We start from the raw sequence: 23,634 nt of genomic DNA, 5'->3' as shown, positions 1-23,634 counted from the left end.
GGTGATAAATTCAGTTGTATCTGACTCTGCAAACAGTGAACCAATGCTTTGGGTATATCCTATCAAACTTTATAGTTCAAATGGAAAAAAAAATCTGTTGGTAGCTATACTTCTTGTTTCATGTTCTGTGTGCATCTTTATGATGTAGTAAAACAACCCCTAAATATGTTTGCCTATTAATTAAAATTAATAGTCACAAGTGAACATCAGAAAATTAAAAATAATTAGATGCAACATTGTTAATATATTAATTTTATTAAGTATAGGATTTTTTATACATTTAGAAATATACAAAGAGGTAATATTTCAACATCTTTGTTGACAATTTAAAATTTTTAAAAAAGTTTTATTTTGATTTACTTATACTTTCTTTATCAGAGAAAGCAACCAGTGAGATGAACACTGCAGAAGACTGGGGCCTCATCTTAGACATCTGTGATAAAGTTGGACAGTCACGCACAGGGTAAGTAACGTCAGGAATTTCGTCCCCAAATATTTTTAATTCTGTTATTTCAGTCTCATACCCAGGTGAGAGGAATTAATTTTTTGTTATATTTTATAAACTTCTGCAACAGCTGAATTTAACTTAAATAGATTACAAGTAAAAGGAAAATGTATGGGGTTTCTGCTGAAATATTTTGCCATCCGTACTTTGGAGATACTGCCTGATGCGTTAAAATTAGGACTTGTGTACAGCAGCTTTTTGCCAGTGTAACAGATAAAATAAATGGATATGTTTTAGCAGTATCACTGTAAACCCAGGAGGCTTCATGAGGCATTTTTCTTACACAATCATAATCTAAGTTGGAAGTGACCTCCAGAGGTCATCTTGTCCAACCCCCCCAGCTTCAAACAGGTCTAATTAGATCAGGTTGCTCAGGACCGTGTCGAGTCTTGAATGCCTCCAAGGTCAAAGGTTCCGCAACTTCTGTAGGCAACATGTTTCAGTATTTAACTAGTTCTACTTACTAAGTAAGGAAATAAAAAAATAATTCTGCAATCTCTTTGCAATTTTTACTATTCCAACTTGTCTATTGCATCTTGTCCTGTGACTGTGCAGCTCTAAGAAGGAATCTGGCTGCATGTTCTGTGTATACTCTGATTAATTGGTTTTTGAAAGCAGTAAGCCCCACTTTTTGGCTGCTCTTCTCAAAGCTGAAAGCACCTCTCCCATCTTTTCCTTGTATGTGACCCTCCATGACCATCCTGGCAGCTATCCATTGGACTTAGGGCAGTGTGTAAATAGCCTTCCTGCACTGGGGAGCACTAAAGTGGACAAAATGCTCCAGATGCAATCTTACAAGTGCAGAATGGAGGGAAAGGGTCACTTTCCTGACCTTGTTGGTTGTGCTGACCAGTACTTTGAGCTGGGATGTGGTGGGTTGTCTTAGCTGTCAGGCTGCACTGCTGACACCTCTCACCCAATAGGAGCTGCAGATCATTTCCTGCTTTTCATGTGGTCAGCTCCTGGCCTCATTTAAAATGCAATGCCTTATCCTTGTTCTTATTGAACTTCCAGCCTGCCCATTTCTCCAGCCTGTCCAGGTGCCTCTGAACATTAGCCACGGCCTCTAGTATATTGATTGTTCCCCTTCAACTCACTCTGGTCAGTAAGTTACTGAGAGTACTGTTGCTCCCAGCAGAAATCCCTAAAGGATACTACCTGCTAGCTGGAATTTGCACTACAGGTGACAACTCCTTGAGTCTAGGAGACCAGTTTTCCACCCACCTTTATCCAGCCCATATTTCACCAGCTGTGTGATAAGGACACTACAAAGGCTTCAGCTGTATGTCAGAAATTTGCTAAAACCAAGGTATGAAGCATCTGCTGCCCTCCATTGTTCTTTCCATCAGACCACCAGTGTCTTTGTTACAGAAAACAACAAGGCTTTGTGTTTCTTCTCCTTGTTTTCAGAAGCTATTCTCTGTCAGCAGGGCTTTGAAAAATGTACATTTTGGAGATGTGATATTAAACACATCTTAATATGGGCTGGAAATGTTTCCATTTACTGAGCTCATTCATAGAATTTATGCATGAACTTATTTTTGGACATGAAAAGATAAAGTATGATTTGAACTAGCAACTAAAAAATACAGTTTAAAGACATAATTTCAGTGTATTTATAGTGCTTTCAGTCAGTGTAGTATTAGGACTTGGAAATGTTTTAAATACACCTTCTCGAAGCATTTCTTGTAAAAATTTAGGAATGGAGCAAACTCAAGAAGAAAGTTTTGCCACTGATGCTGTGGAAGGCTTCTCTGAGAATGACTTTGATTGCCTTGTAGAACTGCCAGGAGCAGTATGAGATGCCAGACAGCACAGTCCCACCTGGGACTTTTGTTCCAAAGGACAGGTTTGCAAATAAGCTTATTCCTTGGGATTAGAGATGGTCTCTGGAGGAGAACATAAAAATAGCACAGCACATTGAGACTTCTGTGCTGTTGTGTATAACTGTAGTTAAGATAACAGCTGGCAAGTTGTTAATCATGTTTTATATTAGTCTTTATATGTAAAACTGCATTTCTATTCCTTGAGCACGTTGATGCCAAGCTTGTAACAGTAACTATATTATTGAATGTTTCAGTATTCTATTTAATCACTGAAAGCCTTTCCACAGATGAAATTTAGTCTCACAGCAACATAGCCTGAGCAGTGCTTGAATGTGTGTAGCTGTAAGAGACAGCAATACAGACAAAGCTAGAGATCTTCTGGTGATGTGCAGCTAAATTCCTGTTAGGATTTGTGAGGTTTGTGTTGGTTTTGGTATTTTTCTTTTGTGTGTTTATTAATCTTTTTTTTTATAAAAGAAAAGTGTGACTTTAACCTTTGTAATATTTATCTTGCTTGTAATAGGCTGCTAGCTGACTTATTGCTTAAATTCAGATTCTGTTAAAACTTGCTGAGAGTTGGTTTTCTTTGTTTTTAATGGATTATGTCATGCAGTAGCAAGGTAAAGCATGACAGTGTTTCCCATTAAGAAGTTCAAATGAGATATGCTTAGCTGTTTGAAATTCTCCTGCAGTTTTAAGTTCCTCTGACAAGGATGCAAGTCTTCTTAACTGGGATCAGCTTTAATCTTTTAACCAATTCTGCTCCAGTACAAGCTGTTTGTTACTGTTCTTGGCAGAAGCTTAGCTTACAAAAATCTCTGTGGATTTTCTTTGTACTAGTCTGTAAGCTCTATTGCATCCTGCAGTGTTCTAGATCTAGATTGCCTTACACCTGAAGTCACAGCAGCCTAGAAATACACCAGCACTTCTGGTATAGCACATTGTCTGCCAACTTATTGGTATCCAGATTAATTGTTGGAAACCTGTTATGCTACAAAGATATTGCATTTTCTCATAAGATAAATTAGTTACAGTTCCATAACATAATTACTACTGTTATTTTTTATGCTGTAATACTTTCCATACTGAGAATTACAAATTGCTGAAAATGTTATCTTGCTTTCTTTAATCCAAACAACTAAAACAGAGTTTTAGCAAGTTAGAAGTCCACTGAATGCCTCTCTTTGAGTACATTCTCTGTTTTTTTGTGAATTTCAAATTCAGAGTTGCTATTAGAATTTTTATAGAAAACACAGGAAAGACAGAAAATACGTCAATATTTTCAACAATATGACTTGTTTACAAGGTCATAGCCTATATGAAATACTACACTATGTAGTACAGACTTAACATTTCCTGCACATTTCGCATATCAGGTTCTTAGATGATCTAAAATTTGTCTAATGATGAGACAACACTTTTTTAAATCTCTGAATTTCCTTTAGGAACTTATACAGCTCGGCAGTTGGACATCACATTGTTTGCATCCTGTTTTTTGCCAATATTTGCTCAATGAGCAAGTTGCCTTTTCAGCATAGAAACATGATTAAAGCAAAGGTTTTACTGGTAGAGGCATTCCTTCTCTGTCTCCTAGTTTTGTACAGCATTCTTGAAAACTTGTTTATTTAAAAAAATTTAAAATTTTTAATCACATGATGTGATTCTTGAGGCTGTCCTTTGCAGGGCCAGGAGTTGGACTTCAATGATCCTTGGGGGTCCCTTCCAACTCAGGATGTTCTGTGATTGTATATTTGACATTTTAAATCTGACTACAGGAAAGGTATTGATTTTTGCATAGTGTTGCTTTTCTGCAATGAAAATGCTTACAAAACTGAATCTATAGTTTATCATCTCAGAATAAAATAACATAAAATTTGAATGGTTCATTAAACAGACTAAAGGGAAAAATCAATTGGACAGGTATGATATATTTTAGCAAAGATGCTCCCCTTTATTCAGTCATTTCAGTGCTAGCCAGTTCCTAACTGTAATCAGCTTTACATTTGGCTTTGAGACTCTTATACTGTTTATTTCATGAAACATATCAGTCTACATTGAAACTATCACAACTTCAGTTTGATTCCAGAAAAGTTACTTAATAAAAAAAATGATGGCTGAAAAAAATGAAGTCAGTGGCTGAGAGGCTACACCAAGGGTTGAGAAAATAGGAATGCTCATTACAGCACTCTCTGTTGGGGGTGGGTATTGGAGAAATTGTCATTGAGAAATGGTTTGTCCATATTGCTGCTTGCCTAACTTTGTCTTCATTCCTTAAGGATTAATCACTGCCTCAGCAAGGCAGTATTCTGGTTAGCTGATTCTTCTTTGGTTGTTTTTATGCCTGTTCATGCAAGAGAGAACAGCAAAATTGCTTACTTTATAGTTTTTCTGATGTGTCTTCCATTTTTTGCCCCTCATATTATGCAATCCCAGTAGCATTTTACATTGTAACTGCAGTGCATGCCTAGCAGGCCAACCAGGAAGCTTTATGACCAGCCTGGTTCTGAAGGACCAAAGACAAAAGCTGAGTCCCACAGAGTTACCTTAGACTGTAAATGAACAATAAATTCTTGAACATATCTGAAATGTTTTGTGCAGAGTAGTATTTTAGATTACAAATGCTGCTAATTGTGTCCTTGTTAAATAAAATACAATCAGAATTTTTTTCTACTTTCTAAAACTAAACCTGAAATTCATTATGAGTATTTTCCATGTGAATTGGTATATGATACTATATAATGCCACATGTGATACATAGCTTTTATTGTATCTTGCCATATTTTCACCCTATTTATTTGTTATTACCACGCATTGTGGTGCCTCTGAAATTATGATCATAGCATCATTGGAGTGGCCAAATATTTGTATAGTACTATTTGGAGAGATGCCTAATAAGTAGATAGAATTCTACACTCACAGAATGCATGCTTTCCTCTTGTTTGTTTTGCATAGTGCTTCTCATAATTTTCACACTAAATTAATTAATTAGATGAATTAATTAGAAGTAAAAATTAGATTAATTAGATGAATTAATTAGAATTAAAAATAAGAATTACAGGCTTGTCTAGAATAGGTTTTCTTACTCTGTGTGACTAAAGATTGGTACACCTGGATTATTTTATTTACCTACATGTAACCAAAAGATTTCTTATTTTAAACATTTGAATATTTAAAAACAGTTAACACTCAAATGTTGATAATTTCTTTTAAATATATGAACAAGTAGATTGTACTTGAGACATGTGGATGATCATTTGGCTTTGAGGCTTTCTTATTACTTTTAATAAGACTCTGGATTCCTTTGTAAAAAAAAATCTTAGGCTTATGATCCTGTTCCTGAGCTGCTAAGCTCTTGATCCTGCACTCTGCCTTTATAAATACTGGTTTCACAATGGGCAAGTACTTTTTTGAGCTTGCAATCATATCACATTGTTAATCTTACTCATAAACTAATGGTTAAAGAAAGTAGTTATTTCTAACAATTTTAGCCTGTATTCTTTCTCAATTAAAGTGAACATATGAGAAGTCTTGGATAATTAATAGATAAAAGGTAGTACTTGCCTTAAAGCCTTCATCTGTAATAATTGGTATGTGAAGGTATACACTGAATGATATGTACTTGTGCTGTGTGACAGCACTTTCTATAATTAGTGCCACTAAATATGAGGTGGACATTTCTGTAAAATGTAGACACTGCCAAATATAGTATAGCCAAGCAGTGGTGTAACTTATACCTGAGTTTCATGTTAGTTTTTGGATATCAGTTCAACAGAAAAATACTTTTGCTTCCAAAGACAACCATGCTATAAATGTAAACTCCAAAAGTGTGTAAAACCTCTTAGTTTAGATTTACCTTCTCTTTTCCTCCTTCTCTACTTACCCTCTTCCAGGGTTATCTTTCCAGGGCTATTCAACACATAGTGATTGTATGCCCTTGGTAATTCCTACTTCAGCCTGGCTCAGCTTTCCACTACTTTGTAGATGGAACAAAGTATCAGAAAGTCATCATTTTAAATCTAATGCTAAACTTTCTGAAGTCCCCTTTCAAATTCTTTGTTGAAGTTGCTTTTCATGTTATTTCTATCTACCACAACATAGATTTCTATCTACCACAACATAGCTAAGACTTGAATTCTATATTTAATTGTTTTGAAACTTCAATGTATATTGTCTAACAGGGTTTTTTTAGAAATTATTGGTTCATTACATGTCTTCTTTATAAATCTTTTTCTGTAGATTAAAAGAGACTCTGAGGAACATGGTGGTAATTCAAAATAAAAGTAGCAAAAGGATGTTGGTAAATCAGTATGTAAGGAAATGTTCTTACATATGTTTGTGAAATATAGAGGAGTGCATGGACTACAGAGAATTTCAGTTTTCTAATTGTAAGGGATTTTATGCATTTCTGGAGTATTTACAGTAATTCGCTCTAAGTACAAGAGGTACTATAAATTACTGAGAGGTTTTGATAATTAAGAGAGCCACAAATCCTACAGATAGAAATGGCTACAACTGTTTATGGTGTTTAATTCATTTTTAAATGTTCTTGTTTTAAATTATAAACTACTAAATAATTTACTCATGGTGTTCAGGAGATCTTGCTGTCTGTTAGTGTTGTCAGTGTTGTCATTTGTGCAAGAGGAAATATTCATTCCATTCCATATTTTTAAAGCTATTTTGTGTCTTTTAGGCCTAAAGACTGCCTCCGCTCTATTATGAAAAGAGTGAACCATAAAGATCCGCATGTTGCTATGCAAGCATTAACAGTAGGTTCTTTTTAATGTAGTTCATTTTCCTTCTGAAAAGTTATATTGCAAAAAATTTCTAAGTTTTAATCTTTCTTTCATTAGCTTCTAGGAGCATGTGTATCAAACTGTGGTAAAATCTTTCATTTAGAAGTCTGTTCAAGAGATTTTGCCAGTGAAGTAAGCAATGTGTTGAATAAGGTAATGTATTGCATTGACTTTTATATTTCACCTGTAAGTGAAATTAGGTAGAGAATTGGGGTAATCTGAAAGTGGAATAGAATCTACTTTTAGAGGACTGCAAAGATGGGGGAGGAGAAGGAGAGAAGATTACTGTAAAGACTGTGGCTCTCAGAACTTCCTGAATGCCATTTCATACTAGTTAACATAGGTATTCTGTTTGGGGGAGGTGTGGCATGTTAATTTATAAATAAACTACTATATTTTCACTTTAAATAACATCAGTAAAATGTTAAATACAAATATGATGAAATGGAGATATAACAGGGGGTTCTATGTAATCTTATTTTACTTTATTTTGGGCCTAGCACATACTGTACTGGCACTAAACTTGACTACAAAGTAAGGTATCTATATGTTTTATATTGACAGTAACGTGCAATTATGTGAAATTAAGATCAGATTCTTACGTTATTTAACTAGTTTCTACTGTCCATGCAGGGTCATCCAAAAGTTTGTGAGAAGCTGAAAGCCCTTATGGTGGAATGGACTGATGAATTCAAGAATGACCCACAGCTTAGTTTAATATCTGCTATGATAAAAAATCTTAAGGAGCAAGGAGTTACTTTCCCAGCTATTGGTTCACAGGTATATTAGGTTTTTGTGGTTGTTCTCAAAGTGTGTCACAAATTCTTTTTATCCTCAGCTCTGTATTTTACAGTTTGTAGTCTTGAATTCTAGAATGTTTGGCAAACAAAATGAAATTTACCTTGTCTTAATAAAACTTTTCTTTGAGAAGTGAAATGCTCTAAATTATTTCAGATTTTTATATAGCAGAGGAATACAAAGCAAAATGGTGAACTTAATGCACTGTCAGTTTTTTGTTGGATTCATTTTTACATCTTTTACGTTTGGCTAGGCTGCTGAACAGGCAAAAGCAAGTCCAGCTCTAGTTGCCAAAGATCCCGGTACAGTAGCCACCAAAAAGGAAGAGGAGGATTTAGCTAAAGGTGAGTGCATTTATTTGCTGACATGATGCATATTGATTTATTTAAAGGAACAGTAGCCAATCTGTATGTGTTACTAATGGCTTCTTCAACAGTCAACACTGAAGTCTACTTTTAAAGAGATCTGTATCTCAAAAGCATATCTGTGTGAGTTTCATAAAGTTTGTGTCCACGCTGCCCCTTCTTAAATATGATCTATTTTTTTCTGCAAACTTGAGCTGAGTTTGATATGAGTGAAACTTCTCAGCTCAGTCAAGGTTAGTTGAAAATGACCCAGAAATGTGAAATTATTCAAGGAATGATAGGGAGGAAAATAAAGGAAGGGGCAAATTATTGCTTGTTTAAGCAAAAAATAATTTTGGTAATTATGAATTAAGGAGGGACTTTACTGTGAAGGTGACCAAGCACTAGCACAGGTTTCTCAGGGAAACCCATCATGGTGTCTTTATTCTTGGAGATATTAAAAAGTTGATGCTGGGAGTCAGCTGTGGTGACCCTGCATGAACAGGGGATTGGACCAGGTGACTTCCAGAGGTGCCTTCCAACCTCAGCCAATCTGTGTGAATCTGATTCTGTGAATTCATGCTAAGGGCTCCTTTCTAACAGAGAACCAGTGTGCACTGGAACAGCGGTATCATTTTAATGTTTCAAGCAATCTGGAAAAGTTCAACATGGTGTAAGATGTAAAATAAGAATGTAAATATTTTACACCAGTTCAATATTGTAACAATAATATAATAATAAAAATTGGATGACTTTGTAGAGTTATTCTATTTGTGCTTAAATGCTATTTATTCATCCTGTCCATGTTGGAAGCCTCAGTAAATCCATAGGCAGAATTCTGCTCTCTTTGTTATTTACCATTAATTCTAAGAGAAAGACATAAAGTCATTAAAATGCAACAAGTATAGAATTATACAAAAATTTTTCACAGAATTAAATTTTTGTATCAATCAACCCATTTTTATAGGGAATTTTCATCAGAGTAATTCTTCTTTTGTAGCTATTGAGCTGTCACTAAAAGAACAAAGGCAACAGCAAACAACACTTTCCAGTTTGTATCCAAGCACCTCAAGCCTTTTAACAAACCACAAACATGAGGGCCGAAAGGTTCGTGCAATCTACGATTTTGAGGCTGCTGAAGATAACGAACTAACTTTTAAAGCTGGAGAACTTATAACTATACTTGATGACAGGTAAGTTATATAGAATGCCTACTAGAATTATGTTAAACTGTAAAAATTAATTAGAAATAATTATATCTTCTATGTAGAAGCATACCTTGAAATACAATGAATGGAAATTATTTTTATATTAATACTTTATTTTGTTATCTTCTCAATTTTTTACAAATAAATGTATTTGCATAAAAATTCTTGTGAAAAGATTTCTGTATATATGCAAGTTATATTTTTGTGCTAGTAATATAAAAGCCTTTACTGTGCAATCCCTAGGAAAGTTCCATGTGAGTATGGGATTTCTGATGTATGGGGGCTTTACTTATTTTTTTTTAATCTTTAGTGATCCAAATTGGTGGAAAGGTGAAACTCATCAGGGTATAGGATTGTTTCCATCTAATTTTGTAACAGCTGATCTTTCTGCTGAGCCTGAAATGAGTAAGTAACTTTACATTTACGTATATATGTTTAACTCTGCCATGGCTCATGGGTGATTTCCTTTCCCTTATGATGGAGTTCAGTTGCAAGTTAATTTGATAATTGGAGTAAAACTGAGGAGCCCTTGCTATGCTATCACAAACAACAGTCAGACCACAGTTGCCCAAACTGTCTTTGCAAAATAATTTGCTTTACTATTTTATTTTAATCATGAACTTGCTGAAAAATGCTGCTGTCTGCTGCTGCCTTTGTCAGCAGCTTCTTTGAGTCTCCTGGAATCACTCCATTGACACCTAGATAGACGTGGACAACAGCTTTTTTCCAAGCTGCCTTTTTGTCCAGTTGCAATGGTGCATATCTAATTGAGATGAAATTGAAGGTCCCATGGCAGATAGGACTTGGAGACAGATTACCAGTGTTCAAAGAGTTCAAGAAAGTTACATACTGTAGGTATGTACACGTGCATAGTGGACAGAAGGATTTTCTGCATGCAGTTTATTTATAGCCATCCAATCTACTTTAAATATTTAATAAAAATATTAAATAGTAGATAAGACTTCAAGATTCTAGAGCTGATTTCTGTAAATCTCGTGGGTTTGCAAGATTAATCTTCTGTGATCTCAGTTTGAGGGTGCTAGAAGTATGAGCAGGTCAGCAGAATTGCATGCTGTAGCAGTCATTTCTGCTATGCTAAGACTATCTAATAAGAGTCATATTTTGCTTTTTTGCTAAATATGGAGCTTGTTTGTGCTAGTCTCCAGTACAGAGGAATGAGATGCTTTGTATATAGGATTTGGTGAAGAAAGAATAGAGAAACTTGAGACCTTTCTATTGTGGACTTTGCTTTGGAGAAAAGAAGGCTCAGTTTGTCAGAGATGATTTTATCAGTTTTATCTTAAACTTGACTTGCTAGCCCTGTTGTTTCCAATCACTCTTTCCAGGTCTTTTATCCTGATGACCTTTTAATATGTATGTTGTGACTTATAATGACCTTATAATATGTATGTGTAGGAAGACTATGAAAGAGCCATTTACTTGCTAAAACATATTTCTGCTGAGCTTGTGTGAACTGATCTGTTTTTTTATAATGTGATTTACAGATAATAAAATTATTTCGGATGGTGGCTTTCAAATGTCAATGATTTTTAAAATTTTCACAGTAGAGGTTTCAAATGCAAGGAACCTATAACCTATAATAGTTATATAATATTTATGTCAGTGTTTATTTTTTTCTTTTATAAAATTGAATCTGGCTGTTTATCTTACAGTGAAAGCTGAGAAGAAAACAGTGCAGTTCAGTGATGAAGTTCAAGTAGAAACAATAGAACCTGAGCCAGAACCAGTTTATATTGATGAAGTAAGCATGGCAAAAAAACTGATTGGTATAAAATGCATTGCTGGGACATTTAAGTATGTGATGTTTAACCCTTTCATCTTGTACTTCAAAAATATGATAAAAAGAGAATGAAAAGAGAGGTTTCTTTAAAGTAATAAATAAAATCTTCAGTATTCTCTTTTGTCAGAGTCTTGAAGTTCTCAGGAATTTCTGAAACTGAATTTGGAACTGCATTCCATTTAGGGCCCTACATGAAGGTTGTACATCTGTTTACCTCCAAGCTGGAATCTTAGTGCTGAGTAGCACATCTACTTTCAAATTTTACTTAAAGTACTTCAGGATCCCGTAGAGATGCCCATCTTGACTGCTTACTTAGATTTATTTCCAGTATAACCACCACTGTCTACCCTCAGACTGAAAGATTTCTTTCTGTTCCTGAAAAGTCGGAAATTCTGTTCCTCTGTAAGTAATATTTAGAAAGATATTTACAATCTCACCACAGTGATCCTAGAGGGTTTCCAGAAACATTCAGTCCAGGAAGTTTCTCCCCCCTGTTTTTTTTAACCTCAACCTGGGTTCTGTCATTGTTTTTTGAAATGAGAAATCAGTTACTGCCTTACTGAAGTCCTATTTAAGTCCCACCTCAAAACCTCTTCTTCCCAGGAGATACTAGTTTGTAACCTGCTGAAATAGATTATCTGAGGCCTGTCTTGAGGTGCCTTCAGCTTTTGTTTTCTGTGAGTCCATTGTTGATTTTTGTTTTAGTGTCTTTTGTTTTTAAATTTGCCACAGTATAATTTTTAAGGAAGTAGTTAATTTGACTTTTCTTCACCTTTCCATGGTTTAAGGAAGACAAAACATGGTTTGATTTTCTACTTTCATACAACCTATATAACTCAATGTGAAAAAGGCTATTTATTTGATACTGCCCAGCTAATACATGATTAAAAATAATTTATGTGTAATGTTTTTGGTACTTTAACCAATATAGTTCAGTCCAAGACATATTTTTCAAAGACTTTATGCCTGTTTGATTTCAAACCTTTGATGTTTTTATTACATGAGGGTTGCGATTGAATTCCTTACTTAAGCTTGACTTATTCTGAAGTAAATCCTGAGATGCCTCCAAACATCATTTTAAAACAGCACTTCATTACATTGGTAATGACATGGCTCATGTACTGAATAGGCCTCAAGTACTTAAAATTGCTTTTCAGTGAATTTGAAGTACTTTCTCAATGTATTCTGTCAAAACATTTCCACTAATCCCACTAGGTGGTGGTATTGCATATGTAATCTCTAGGGTGGAAAAATAGGAACTGCTTAGAAAACAATATATGTTTAGAAGGACTTTAAGGAATAAAGGAGTATTCTGTACATTTCGCTTGTTACCATTATTTTTTCTCATTTAGCTTTTCCTTATTGAAGCACCTTCATTCCTGTAAAGTAGCTTGTATAATTTGCATTTTCTTAAAGTTAGTCTAGTTGATTCTCAAGTGCCAAGAAATCAAAATGGCTGTTGTGAACAGCTGCTTTAATTTACTATCCTGAAAGTGCTAATTCCCTTGCTGCCACATTTGCCCTAATAATACAATTTGTGTTCCAGGATAAAATGGACCAACTCTTGCAGATGTTACAAAGTGCTGATCCATCTGATGACCAGCCAGACCTCCCAGAATTGCTTCATCTTGAGGGTAACAGAAAAGAATGAGTTTTTTAATTGATATTTTTCTCACTGGTAATTTTCTGTATCAACGCAAATTGAAACTAAGCTGAAACTACTTCAGCTTTGTGTGCATGTGAGAGGCATGCCTGAGAATAATTATCTTCTCACTTCTTGTTTCCCACATCTATGAGATCAAAGTGCAAAATGTTAACTTAAAACAAATCTACTTTTCTCTAAAGAAAATGGTTTCCTATATTTTTCCCTTTTCAAGACATATAAATACTTAATTCAATCAAATTAATCCTTCATTTTTTCCTTCACAGAGTAGCACAGCATGAGTGGCAAAAGGAGTGTCAGGTAGATTCCATGAGAGGAAGCAGAAATACTAGGGAGGTTTAGAATAGACCTGTGCTTTTCAATTGCATGTGTATTTCTGGAGGAGTTGCATATTAACAAATAACTTAGAGAGTGCTACAAATTATCCTACTCTGAGTCATTGTTCTGACTACCTCTTCATAGAGATATTATGGATCATTTTACCTAGGCTGATAGATGCACCAGAATTTTTAAAATGGATTTTGGAAAAGGAAGAAAGGAAACTTCCTGATTATGAGATAGAACATAGGCTTAAACTGACAATTCAGATGATACCAGACTTTGTTAAGAAAATGGCAGTTTCTACATCTATCTAGAAGTTAATAATTAAAACATGCATAGCTTTGTAAACTTTTAGATATCTCCTATCTTTCCACACCCATCTGGCTCCTCATGTCTGTAAATGAATCCTGTTTTAGGAAGTCACATCAGTGACATGTCTGCACATATTCTAGTTCCACTGAAACTAAAGAGAGGTAAAAAAACACATGACTGGTTTTATTCTTTCAAGTCCCAAATATAGCTATAGAGGCTGTTGTCTAAGAAACAGATTGCCTGTATCTGATCCAGGACAGCGGCAGAGAAATTAAAGGTATGCTTGTCAATCAGCCTACAGATAGGGCTTACTTTAGAAGGTGCTTCAAAATGCATTGTGGGATAATTAAAGCAATGCTGAATTTTATATTGAACTGTGGGACTGCTCCTAGAATCTGAAAGCAGCAGTGTGGTCAGATGATTACTCCCCAGCTACCTGCAACAGCACTTGCCAAACATATGGCTACATATAGTTCTACAATGCTAATTCAAGATTACTTGCTCTACACTTAATTAGGCTTTGGTGAACTACTGTTTTTGGCATAGGTTCTGAAAATTTTGCTGTAGATGTGTTTTGAGTTCTTGGTTCCTACCAGTGGTGGCAGATGCTGATCAACATTTGGCAGAAAAAACACTCCATTTTCTTCTGCCATCCACACGTCCAGTCACAAATGTCTTTGAATTGGGGAGCTCATCCTAACGTGTTCAGGAGCCCAGAGTTTGTAGCTGGCAGCAGAGCAGTCATCATGTTAACAGACACCTAAACAATCTTTGTCATGCCTTTTGCCACACTTTGTGCTATACATAAAAGCATGCAGAAGTTTGGGTTTTACATCTTTTTCCAGCATTTCTGCCAATGCATTACTCATCCCAGGTTCAAAGAAGCAGATGGGTATCTCTCGTACAACCCCTCTTTCACCTGGGGTTGCCTTCAAGGAACTCAGTAATGATGTCCTTTCACTTGTCATGGCTCAGATGTTTTCAGGACCTTCTGAATTTCTAATATCCAAAATTTTCCTTTCAGCTTCTGTGTCTGTATATTTTACATTTGACAAACTCTGCCTTTCTGCTAATTAGCCATGGTTTGCTTGGCAGTTAGATGAGCCCCGTGTCCTTGTGCTGAAAGGAGGCATGGGGTGCATTTTTGTTTATTTTAATGCTTTTTCATTCTGATTCTGGTAAGATTTTCTGTTGTTTTTTGCACATGTCAGTGGTTTGAAAAACCCCTTTCCCCCAATTAGAATTCTAGTGAGACAAATGTGCTATTAGTGTCTTTGATGTGCACATGATTGAATCATTGCAACTGGTTTTCTCCTTCATTGTTTTCATAGTCTTCTTGTAGTAAAGTTGGATGAGCACATGATCTAGGTTGCAGTGCCGAATCTTCTTCCTTGAAGAAGAGATCACCTTTCAATTTATGTGAACCTTTTATGCAAAATAGTTTCAGTTTTATACTTCCTGGATGTTAAGTGTGTTTTGTTTCACTTTAGTTTTATTTTAAAGTATACTTTTTAAATTTTATCAGTACTGAAAACTTTAGCTGGGTCTCATTCGTAAATTGTTCATGATGGTACCTCTGTTATTAAAATTTTTTTGACGTGCAGATTATAGTAATGAACTAAAAGAAAATTGGACTAGCATCTATTTCTATCTAATTTTTTTTATTGCTTTCTAACTTTGTAGTATGGAAATGTTTATTACTCTGATATATTTTAATGTCTTTCTGTTCTAGCAATGTGCCACCAGATGGGACCTCTCATAGATGAAAAATTGGAGGATATAGACAGGTAAAAAGAAATGTCATGTGCTTTGACCGAAATTAAAATTCATTCTTAGAAACCAGAGTTGTTACTTGATAATTTCTGTGAATACTGGCAAAGAAAATAAGTGTATTTATTAGTAGTTTCTCTGAGAAGAGGTCTGAAGATTTTTTTCCCGTAGTCTCATAATAATTTATAGTGTTGTACCATTTGACTCTCTGGCATTTGTCAGGCATCACTTAACAGTAAGAAAATGTTAGTTAACACACCTCATGAAATTACTTTGTATCGTCTGTCCTATAATAAAGCTTTCTAAACTGTAGAATGAAATCTAAAATATATTTTCTAGGAAACATTCAGAACTTTCAGAGCTCAATGTTAAAGCAATGGAGGCTCTTTCTTTGTATAACAAATTGATGAATGAGGACCCAATGTATTCCATGTATGCAAAACTACAAAACCAGCAGTATTTCATGCAGTCATCTGGTGTTTCTGGCTCTCAGGTATGGATGTAACCTTTAATAGCCATTGACCTTATCAAGTTCACACTGGCTGAACAGTGTTTTCTCTCTATTTTTTTTTTTTGCATAGTATGTAAAAAAAAAAAAAAAAGAAAAAGTTTGTTTTCTGCTACAAGCTTTGGATGCTCTTCTTTTGTGGGTTCCAAAGCTTTTAGTGTTTTTCTGTTCAGTTCCTTTTGATCAAGGAAAAAGCCCATCTTGGGCTTTAAGTTGCATAAAATTAAAAAATAAAACTGCCAGGGCTTTGCATAGTGGGTCAAAGAAAATAAACAACCAAAGGAGTACAATTTCTCCCCATCTACTCATAGATAATTCAACATGAAAATGCTATGAAAGAATTACCATTTTTAACTTCAGTAATTTAAATGCTAAATGCTCTTCACTGATAATTGAAAAAAAAAAAACAACCAAATATTTGAGAGGATGTCTTTATGTTCTAAAGTCAGATATTAAATAGCAAATTTTCTTGTATTTTATTTCTAATACTGCTTTATTTAACTTCCTAGGTTTATCCGGGACAAACTCAAGGTAATGCGTATTTGGTGGCAGGGAGTGCACAGATGGGCCACGTTCAAGGTTACAATCTTCCACCAGAACAGCTCCCTTCTCTCAGCCAAGGCACAGTTACTCCATCTGCCAGCTCAGTAATTCCTGGTCAGCCTGCACAGACGTCTTACACAAAGTAATTTTAAATGTTTTTCTACTCAAGTTTAAATCAATTTAAAGAGAGACTCTTTTTTAAATTACAGAAATATAATTATAAACACACCTGAAAGATACTTTAGTGCAATAATTTCCAGAGTGCTTTTTATTGGTGTTATGTATTTGGTAAAAATTCCTGACAAACTTCTTAAATTTTTTATTGGTTTTTAAAAATTTTATCTAGTTTTTAACTTTCTGCATACAAAATATGTAATTTATATAGCTCTATAGTTTTTTATATAAAACATAGAGAAAAATTACACAGACATGATTCAGTAGTAGTAGTAGTAACTTTTAATATATTTTTAATGATGAAGATTATCTGCTGCTCTGGCTGGCTCTACATAATTTCTGAGAGTGTATATTCTACTGTTCCTTTGTCAAATATCTTACCACAGAAGAATGGGGGGAAATCTGCTCATTTTGGGGAAGAAGTGAATGGGCTATGAATACTTATTAAAGCTTATATAGCTTGCCCAAATAAGGAAGCTAAAACTGGTTTTCTGCATTTGGGTGGATGGCCAAAGACACTAAGTCTTGGTTAAGATACCTATATTGTGAAAAGGTTTGTGGGTTTTTGTTAGTTAGTTTTTGTTTGTTTGGGTTTTTTGTTTTTGTTTACTCCCTGTGGAAAGTAATTTTCTTCTAAAAAGTTGGGAGAGACATCCATCTTGAGTCATTAATGTATTTGTTAGTCTTTGTCCCCAAGGGTACTTATTTGGGATAGTAAAGCATACAATGATAAAGTGAGTTTCTGCATATTCATCTGACTTGTTTTGCTATTTAAAACAGTTTGTTGGGTTTTGTTTTTTTCATGAACAGAATGGAAGATAGATGTTGCACCTTAAAATAAATCAGAAGTACAAATACATGGTCTAATTTTAAATCCATGGGGAGTGTCTATTGTATGTTTAAATCTGAGGAGTGTGTTTGAGTTTTAATGGGAATAGTCATTGGCTACAGTTTTAAATATGAAACATGTTCCAGAGTGAGAAGATTTTTGTGTGTATAAGTAGAACAACTGAAGAGGCAGTAAAGCTTTTCTGTTCTGTTGGTACATTGTTTGTTAATTCTACTTTAAATAGTGGGGTTTTTTTGGTTTTTTTTTTTTTTTTTTCAGTGCAATGGTTGGTTCTGTTGCTGGAAGTACCTACTCTAACCAGCCTTCAGTGTACAGTCCACCACCTGGTACTGTTGATGTTGCTGCTTATCAGAATGCTGGAACTAGTATGTCCCAGGTGCCAAACTATAACTTAGCATCTACAGCTCTGCCACAGACAGCAGGCAGTCAGCAAGCACCTCCACAACAACCACAGCCTCCACCACCTCAACAACCACAGCACAGTTACTCACAGAAGGCTCTGCTATAGGACCCAGGACTTCTGATTCCTAATCTTCTTTAACATCTGCTAAAGGCGGTTGGCGATTCTATGAGTTTCTTCATTTAATCTCTTAAACTTTGTTTATCCTCAGCTTAATAAGAATCTCTCTTGGTGAACAAGTTCAATTTGCACTGACTTTTTAGGATTTTTTTTTTAATTTTGCAGAAGAACTGATATATTTAGGAAATTTATTTCCTTTTAAAATGCCTAAAAATTGGTACAAGATTATTTATGTATGGTTAAATTGGCTAGTTTGTGGAAATTCAACCATTGCAAACTGTTGTGGCATATATGTTATGTACATATAGTGTGTGATTGCAGTAGTGCCCATTTCGTATAACTATGGTGGTCATGTGAATATATTTAACACAATGTTTAAAAATAATTTGCTACACTATTTTATTTTAATCATCAACTGACAACCATATTTCATAGTTTTGTCTAGTTTTAAGACAGATGCAATGTCTTTTTCCAGTGCAGGAAAAACAGTAATTCTGCATATCATGGTTACAATTACAAGCTAAGGTCTATATGTGAATTTACAAACTTAGATAAGTTTCACTACTTCTTGAATTGAACACAAGTGTATCATGACTCTTAGATAGCTTGTCTACCAAAGTAAATTTGTTAACTAGTAAATGATTTGGGGGGATAACAGCAAATTATGATTCTGCTTCAGACATAATTACTAACTTAAAACTACTATTCAGAGGCTGCTAAACATATCATGGGACCATGAAACAGAACAGCATTTTATCATGAGAAGCATGTAATTTATTTTTCCAAGTTTTTTTTTTAAATGAGAACCAGAACTGTATTCTATGTGTGTTGGTAGAGATTACACCAAAGAAAGACAGAGGAATTGATTTGAAAGAGAAACAATGGAGTTTTAAACTGGAACACACAACATGAATTACACTCTTTTATTCAAGTCTTCTTAATTAGAACATGGAGAATTATGGACATGTAAATCACTTTGCTGAACAAACCTTCAGGGCTTCATTATATCTCTTGTGGCCTTGCTTAGTAATTTGTTCTGTTTACTGTTCTAACACAAACACTTCTGCCTTAAATGTCTGTTTCAACTTCCAGTTGTACCATTTGAGTTTATTAACCCTTCTATAGTTTGAATAGTTTGAGATGTCTCGTCTATATCCACTTTTAGGTTACTTTAAATTCTCTTCTGCAGCAACATGCATTAGCCTGTTTTAAACCCTTGTAATTTAGCCACATGGCTTTATAAAACATGGTATTTTCTTTCTGTGGATGAGATGCTGCAAAAGAGATGTGGTAATGGAAGACAGCATTTCAGGTGTGCTTGAGCAGAGTTTCTTGTACAAAGATTGTTGTTACTTTGTGTTTGTATTCCATCTTGTAATGCATCCTGTTTTCATCTTTTCCAGCAGCTCTAATTCCACTAGAGCAATACTAGATGTCTTCAACATCAGATCTGTTTTTAGTCTTGTGTGTATGTCGGAAGTTGTTTGTTTTGTGTACTATATTTTAGTGTGATGCTTCTGGAATTAAATGTTGCAATTGTACATTATACTATAAAATTATCTCTGTTATCCCATATACTCCTGCATCTGTTCACAGTTGCCTAACATGCCTTTGTTTCACTATTTTAATTTACATCAGTGTTTTGCCAGATACTTTCAGATTGCTGCTTTGCATAACTTCTGACTGGGATGGTTACAGAACGTGTCCATGGTTGATCTATTCCAGTTGGGGATGTTCTAGCTAGCTGGTTGATCTAATTGCTAGGATTTTCACATATTTGTTTTCTCTAAGATTTTTAAGCATCCTCACAAACTGTCACTAATTATTTCAGTACTTGGTGTCATCACAAAAGGCTGTGAAATTTGAAAGGAAATACTAAAGAAAAATATAATAATCTGACATACTGTGTCATGGATGATTCTTTATGGATTGAAGAATTGATGTCTTTAGAAAGGACTTGTGGTATAATTTAGATAGTCTTCTCTGTATGCGTTAGGTATCTTGTTCCCAAATCAGATAGTCAATGTATAGAAATGTATAATTTATACACAAAATTGAAAATAATTTTTTATTCCATTGTTCTTAGTCCCTGATTCAAGGAGAAGCTTGAAGCATCAAGATAGTCTTTTTGATATTAACTATTGTATTCTTAGGTTGTCACATGTTCCCTAATAAGGGCATGTGGAACTTCCGTACAGAAATGACCCAGAAAAAATACATTTTGTTAGTAATTTGTCATTTTTTAAAAAACTTCTGAAGTTCTTCCTTGATTTACAGAACTGCTAGATCCTGGTTTCTCATTTGAACACTGAAACCCTATGTGTATCACAGTTTTTCTGCTCTCCAACTTGCTTATTTTGGCCATTCATCCATTTTTATGAAAATTGAAATCACCTTTCATGTTCATCATGACAAAAAAAAAAAACATTTTCTACAATTCAGTGCCCCTTTAAATTCAATATAATGAAAGTTGTGAAAAAAATATAGAAATTTTCTATTTTCCTTCATACTTTAATTAAAGTCACTGCTCTAAGGTATCTCCTGTAGCAGGCTGGGAATTTTAGTTGAGTTTGAATCAGAGTTTATTGTCTACAACTGGTGGAGTAGGTCTCTATAATTTTAGGTTCTGAGTCTTAGTGTTTCTGCTGCAACCTACATTTTCCATTTCACGTGCAGTGTTCAGATTAAATTGAATTTGGAGCTGTATTACTTTATGTTGATTTTTTTAATCAGAAAATATCTTCCTGCTTGGTTGTGCCCTGTATGCTTGATACTCTGAAATGATGCCGTTTCTTGCTTTGCTAGATGCTGTCATTGCATGAATTCCTGCAGTCATCCTCTCATATTCTCTCTGATAGCTTAGAAATGATACTTCAGTTCACCTCCTCTCTGCTGGTTTGTTGTCATGAACCTGGAAATGCCATTGCTGGTGCTTCTTTGCCATGATTTATTCTCAGATTCCTTGTTTATGCATTGTTTTGACCAAGTTCACTTACATTCTGTCTTACTATGGTATTGTTACCATGGTATATGTTAGTGAGCAGGGGAAAGTACACGTACAGCTACTGTGTGGAAAAGCTTTTTAGCAATTAAATAAAGTGTCAGAATGTAAACTGTTTGAAAGTAGGGAATCATTAGAAATGTTATTCATGTTCCAGTAGACGACATGATTTTTAAATGTCTTATTTCTTTACATGTAAATTGTCAATTTAAGGCTAAAATGTCTTCCAGATATTTTGTATAACCCTTTCTTACTTAACCCTTTCATTAAGGAACACAAAAATGCTAATTGACTTTGGAAGGGGTGTTTCATTGGCTTGGTTAGCATGAACTGGAGCAAACTCTGGAAAGTGCCTTCTGTGCATTTCACTCTTATGAGCAAAATTTTTTTAGCCATGTGTATCATCTCAATTTATGTGGACGTGACAAAGGTGTCAAGATTTACTGTAAAACCTCCCAAGAAAAATACTGGGGTACTATGTTAAAATTTTCTGTATTGACATCATGGCAGTGTGTTCCAGAGTGTGCAGCTGCAGGAACAGTCACAATTTATTTGCCCACCTTTGTTTAGTAACTGGTGCTGTGTAGATGTATCTGTAATGTCGTTGGCCAAAGCACATAGAAACAGCAGTAAAAAGGAGCAAAATGTAAGAATTCCTGCATGCTTCTCAACAGGTGTGGAGCAGCACACTGCCCTCATAGTACAGTTACTGTTCATGAATTTTGAGGCAGGGAGAACTGAAATAAATTTCAACTTCAGAAAATTCTGCCAGATTGCAAATGGTTAGATGTTAGAGAGATAGATTTGCTTTTAATACCATGTACATATTTTGCTGATCAACTCTAGGCTGCTACTATAATTCTCTGATTTCCTCTAGGTGGCAGGAACATCAGATTTACACTGGAGAACTGCTTAATACCTCATTCTCCAATTTTTTTAGTATTTTCTCTAATATCTCTTACTTTATTTTTCACTCATATTTCAAAGATATCTGTGCAGTCTTTGTATACAAAAGTCTTGTCTTATTCCTTCTCTGCTGGGGTTCACAGAATGAAAAAAGGCATCTTTAGTTAGAGGAGCTACACTGGCACTTTGAATTACACAACTGCACCTTCTTTTGGAGAACATGTATGTATCTGTTTTGAAAAACAAGGGAGCATAATTTTTCCAGTTAAAACTGGAAGAGATATTTTAAAAGAAAAAAGTGGAATAAAAGTTACAAAAACCTCCATTGCCAACAGCAGGCAGAATCATTTTTTACTCTGTTATTCAATCTTAGTAAAGCTGATCAACTCCACACTACAGCTACTGCTTTCTCATTTTCAGCTGCAGTGAAGAATATTGACCTTCATACATACACTGTCCAACACCATAGGAAAACATGGAGAAAGCCTTGATATTTGAACTTTTTGCTTCAATATGTAAAAAACACTATGTACATTTTTGAAGCCTTGTTTCTTAAATTAGGATTGTTGTGTTTAAAAACATTCCATTTGCTACTATGTAAATTGCAGATCTCAAGTTCCCTTTTCATGCTGCTACCTTGGCAAAAAGGTGGTAGGAGTTTTTGTTCTATCCTGCATGTTCTTCTGGAATCCAAATAATTTTTGTCTTTGTCATGAAAAAGAAAAACCTGCTTCAGTCTGCTTTGGTTTTTTAATAAAGTGTACACAGTAGCAAAGTGCATTTTTGTTTGCTTTTGTTTATTTTGATGCTTCCTTTGATGTTGGCATATGTATATATTTAGATATACTGCACTGTTGTACAAGATTTGTTTTAGTAAATAACACTATTTGTAAAAACTGTTAATTGTTTTTGGTATGAATGCAAAATATTAAAGTTGGATTATTTAGTTCATTATGTTGCAAAGTCAATTTATAAATTTTATGGAAGAATATTCTGAAAAGGACTTATTTTGCTGGAAGGACTTAGAGATACAATAAGCAAGGTCTGTTAGAAGTACTTAAATTTTCTGGTTTCAGGTGGGGGTTTTTGTTTGCTCCAGTTGGGGAAGATTTGTAGGATTTTTGTTCTTTTTTGATGCTTACACATAAATTACATTATCTTTTTTTAAAACAATCTGTAATTTATTTCCCTCAGCTAACCCAGATAATCCATTGTAGATCTTATTTCAAGTATGCTGCATGTCCTCTATCTTTTGGTAAATATAGTATGGGTATTTTAAAGGGATTTTAAAGAACAAATGAAAACAACTGTGTCTGTACTGCCTAATGTATCTATTTGGTTACAGATGAATAAGCAGATTCTATGGTAGCTTGACAGTTCGTTCCATTTGTGATGACAGCAACACAAAGTAGTGTAGAACCTGGTGTGTTGATTGATGTGAAATGTCTTGAAGATCAGGCTAAAACGTGGTTTATGAATCTTAAAATGCTGTCAGAATTGAAGCTTAATAGACTTGACAGCTGTATGCTGTGTTCTTAAAACAATGTTAAGCATAAATTTCTTGCTTAAACCGGTGTAGACAGCATGGGACTTTGGGAGCCACGGGCAGCACTATCAGTTTGGCCTCTTCCCAAAAGAAGTAGGGTCTCTTCCCAAAAATGTGAGCCAAACCCCTTAGGACAAGAGGTTATGTGGATTGTGGGTTAGTTCAGTAGGATAATTTGTGTCTTTCAAGAGAATGTGTATTCAGCTGACAGAATTAAAAGTTCTTCAGATTGCGTAGAAATGAAA

General features: G+C 34.7%; 1 protein-coding gene across 1 annotated transcript in view; it reads left to right on the top strand.

Moving 5' to 3' along the window:
* STAM (signal transducing adaptor molecule) overlaps window positions 1-22,794 on the top strand; it is a 33,317-nt gene extending 10,523 nt beyond the window's left edge. The window contains exons 2-14 of the mRNA XM_053935207.1: window positions 379-463; window positions 7,022-7,097; window positions 7,182-7,277; window positions 7,758-7,904; window positions 8,176-8,266; window positions 9,267-9,459; window positions 9,785-9,879; window positions 11,148-11,236; window positions 12,822-12,909; window positions 15,304-15,358; window positions 15,681-15,834; window positions 16,359-16,534; window positions 17,675-22,794. Of these exons, the coding sequence (XP_053791182.1) occupies window positions 379-463; window positions 7,022-7,097; window positions 7,182-7,277; window positions 7,758-7,904; window positions 8,176-8,266; window positions 9,267-9,459; window positions 9,785-9,879; window positions 11,148-11,236; window positions 12,822-12,909; window positions 15,304-15,358; window positions 15,681-15,834; window positions 16,359-16,534; window positions 17,675-17,924 (1,595 nt within the window). The 3' untranslated portion in view covers window positions 17,925-22,794. The remainder of the gene's footprint in view (window positions 1-378; window positions 464-7,021; window positions 7,098-7,181; window positions 7,278-7,757; window positions 7,905-8,175; window positions 8,267-9,266; window positions 9,460-9,784; window positions 9,880-11,147; window positions 11,237-12,821; window positions 12,910-15,303; window positions 15,359-15,680; window positions 15,835-16,358; window positions 16,535-17,674) is intronic.
* Window positions 22,795-23,634: the final 840 nt, after the last annotated feature.

This window comes from Vidua chalybeata, chromosome 1 (genome assembly GCF_026979565.1).
Source record: "Vidua chalybeata isolate OUT-0048 chromosome 1, bVidCha1 merged haplotype, whole genome shotgun sequence".
Lineage (NCBI taxonomy): Eukaryota > Metazoa > Chordata > Aves > Passeriformes > Viduidae > Vidua > Vidua chalybeata.
The sequence above is the reverse complement of the archived record's forward strand: the minus strand, read 5'-3'. Positions and strand labels throughout refer to the sequence as shown.